The sequence below is a fragment of the Poecilia reticulata genome, linkage group LG9 (assembly GCF_000633615.1).
Source record: "Poecilia reticulata strain Guanapo linkage group LG9, Guppy_female_1.0+MT, whole genome shotgun sequence".
NCBI classification, from domain to species: Eukaryota; Metazoa; Chordata; class Actinopteri; order Cyprinodontiformes; family Poeciliidae; genus Poecilia; species Poecilia reticulata.
The window spans coordinates 33,915,682-33,918,266 of NC_024339.1; the positions used below are offsets into that span (position 1 = coordinate 33,915,682).

At 50.7% G+C, this 2,585-nt stretch overlaps 1 protein-coding gene across 1 annotated transcript in view; it reads right to left on the reverse strand.

Annotated features, from left to right (window-relative positions):
• Positions 1–2,523, reverse strand: part of znf608 (zinc finger protein 608) — a 57,386-nt gene extending 54,863 nt beyond the window's left edge. Inside the window, exon 1 of the mRNA XM_008419502.2 lies at positions 1,418–2,523. Within this exon, the coding sequence (XP_008417724.1) occupies positions 1,418–2,146 (729 nt within the window). The 5' untranslated portion in view covers positions 2,147–2,523. The remainder of the gene's footprint in view (positions 1–1,417) is intronic.
• Positions 2,524–2,585: the final 62 nt, after the last annotated feature.

Below are 2,585 nucleotides of genomic sequence, written 5' to 3' on the forward strand. Positions count from 1 at the left end.
GTGGTGTAGAACTAGGTGGTGTAGAACTGGGTGATGTAGAACTAGGTGGTGTAGAACTGAGTGGTGTAGAACTAGGTGGTGTAGAACTGGATCAGCTGGTGTCTATTATTGGTATAGACACCAATAATCGATACGACTAAAGATAAACAGATTAGTTTCTCTAGATCCTCTGATCCTGGAAATGTTCTTCCGCTGACAGGAGGCCGACTTTTGAACCGTCTTTATGTGGTTCTGACGGTTCAGGTCAAAGTTCATCCTGATCTCTAGCTTCCAGCTGGAATAACTGAAGCCACACGCCGGCTCTGGATTGGTCCAATTAATCAATCAACCAATCAAGATTGTCTGTACATCACATTTCAGCAACATGGCTGAAAACATAAAATCGTCATAAAAACATCAGTTTGTCAGGAGCCACAATCATCAATACGCCTCAGATATATTGATCAATGCTGTTTATTATTGATCCAAATCACCTGTAACCAGGTGGGTTTGGTCACAGACACTTGCTGAATGCTGCCTCCTCTCCACGTTCGGACCGGAACCAGAACACCTGGGCGCTCTGGAAGGCTGACCCAACAGCAGCAGCAGCAGGTAATGGCTTCACATCTTATCAAATCTGATCATCTGAGTTCACAGCCATGACAAACGAGAAGCCGCTCGTTAGCAGTGACGGTCCGACCGGATCCTGGACGGGTTTGCTCGGCCAAACCCATGAGTTTCCGGCGTGTGATGACGTAAAGCTGCTGCAGTCCAGCCATGAACTGAACCGACACCAAACAGCTGAGTGGAGCTCAGAAATGGTTTTTTTAGCAAACCCTTCAGATCAACACGTAAACAAAGCAGCGTCTCTCCTGCGGACACAAACTCCTCCTGGACATCCTCCCTCTTTGTCTGCCAGACTCTTCCAGCCTGCGTCCTCTGCTGTCAAATCAAATTCCTCGCTCTCCATCATACATCTCTCTTCTCCTCACCTCACCCCTCCACCCCTTCCCTTCATCTTCCTCCATCTTCTCCCTCTGGATGACTTATTTAAAGCTCCCAAAAATACATTTCCGAAGCGCAACCTGTCAGCCTTTTCATTAAAAGAATTAAAAAGAAAGAACGAAACGGGGTTGGCGACATCCAATGTGAATAAATTTGACATCATGAGGTTTTTTTCCCCACATGGGAAACAGCAAACAAAGCATTCAGAGAAAACGATTTGTTAAAACATGCATCCAACCTTCTCTAAATCTCCCCAAACGAAGAAGAAAGAGAAAATCAGAAATCTGCGCCGATGGGAACAATGACAGCAGCTGGGCAGCAACAAAAGGACATCAAGATGCTCCGTTTGTGGCCTTCACACCTGCATCCCTCTATATTTGTTCATTTGTTTAAATAAACCCTGTTGTGTGCCTGGGGATGATAAAACTCCTACCTTCTCGGCTCCTCTGTGTTTCTTGGCCGCCGGAGGCTCGTCGTGAAGCCGCCGGACAACAATAGCTCCTCCGCCGCTCTTTACTCCACAGTCCGCCGCTGTTTTCCCGGAGCCTCCGGTGATGGTGCTGCTGTCTCCCGCGGGGATCCGGGAGTCGGTTCCGGGTCCCTGGTGATGCTCCGGCAGGAAGACGGAAGGCGGAGGAGACGCGCCATCGTCGCCGGGCTTCTCCTTCCTGATCCGGGCGGGAGGAGCGGCGGCGTCCCGGTCCCTCTTCCAGCCCCGGATCAGGTTCTTCCCCTTCCGCTCCTCCTTGACTTTGCCCGCAGGAGGCTCAGAGATGCTGCTGCTGCTGTTATTGTTCCCGTCCGCATCTCTGCCGGCCGCTGAAATCATCTCCACACCTTCCGCTCCTCCGACGCCGCGTCCTTGAGGCTGCAGCCGCCGCTGAACGACGACCCCCGGAGCCGCCGGATGATCCGCCGCCGCCTCCGCCTCCTCCGGGTCCGCTCGTCCTTCCTGGCCGCCTCGGCTGCGTTTCAGCGCGGATCTCCTCGGCTCCGACCCGCCGCCTGGTCCCCGGGTCTGGAGCGAGGACAGGGCCGCGTGTCTGTGGGCTGAGGAGGAGGAGGAGGAGGAGGAAGAGGAGGAGGCGGTGAGGTTGTGTGACAGCTCGCTGCAGTCTGTCAGCGGCTCTCCATTCTCCTCAGCGCTCAGGAAGCGTTTCATCTCCTCTCTCCTTGTCTCCTTTGTTGATCTCCACGATCATCAGCATTCAAGTCATTGTCAGCGCGCCAGCAGCCGCAGTGAGGCTCAGAGGCGGTGGGCGCCTTCAGCAGCAGGCCTGTCACGATAACAGATGCTGCTGGGCGATAAACGTTCCCAGGAGTTATCGTGATAAGCGATAATATTGTTCAGAGCGGTTTAAGCGGCTGCACCATCAAGAGACCCAAGAACAAAAGCTAGCATGATAATAAATATACTTAAAGTGACTATAAATAATACAAACTAAATGCTATTTGGTTTTCCAAACTAAGAGGAAAATGATTTATTATTTTTATAGTTATAACACCAATGACAGGTAACGCTTGGGGAAATTTAAAATATCCAACTTGTTAGTATTCAGTATGAATTTAGTATGAATTTCGAATTTTTCAATTCATATATA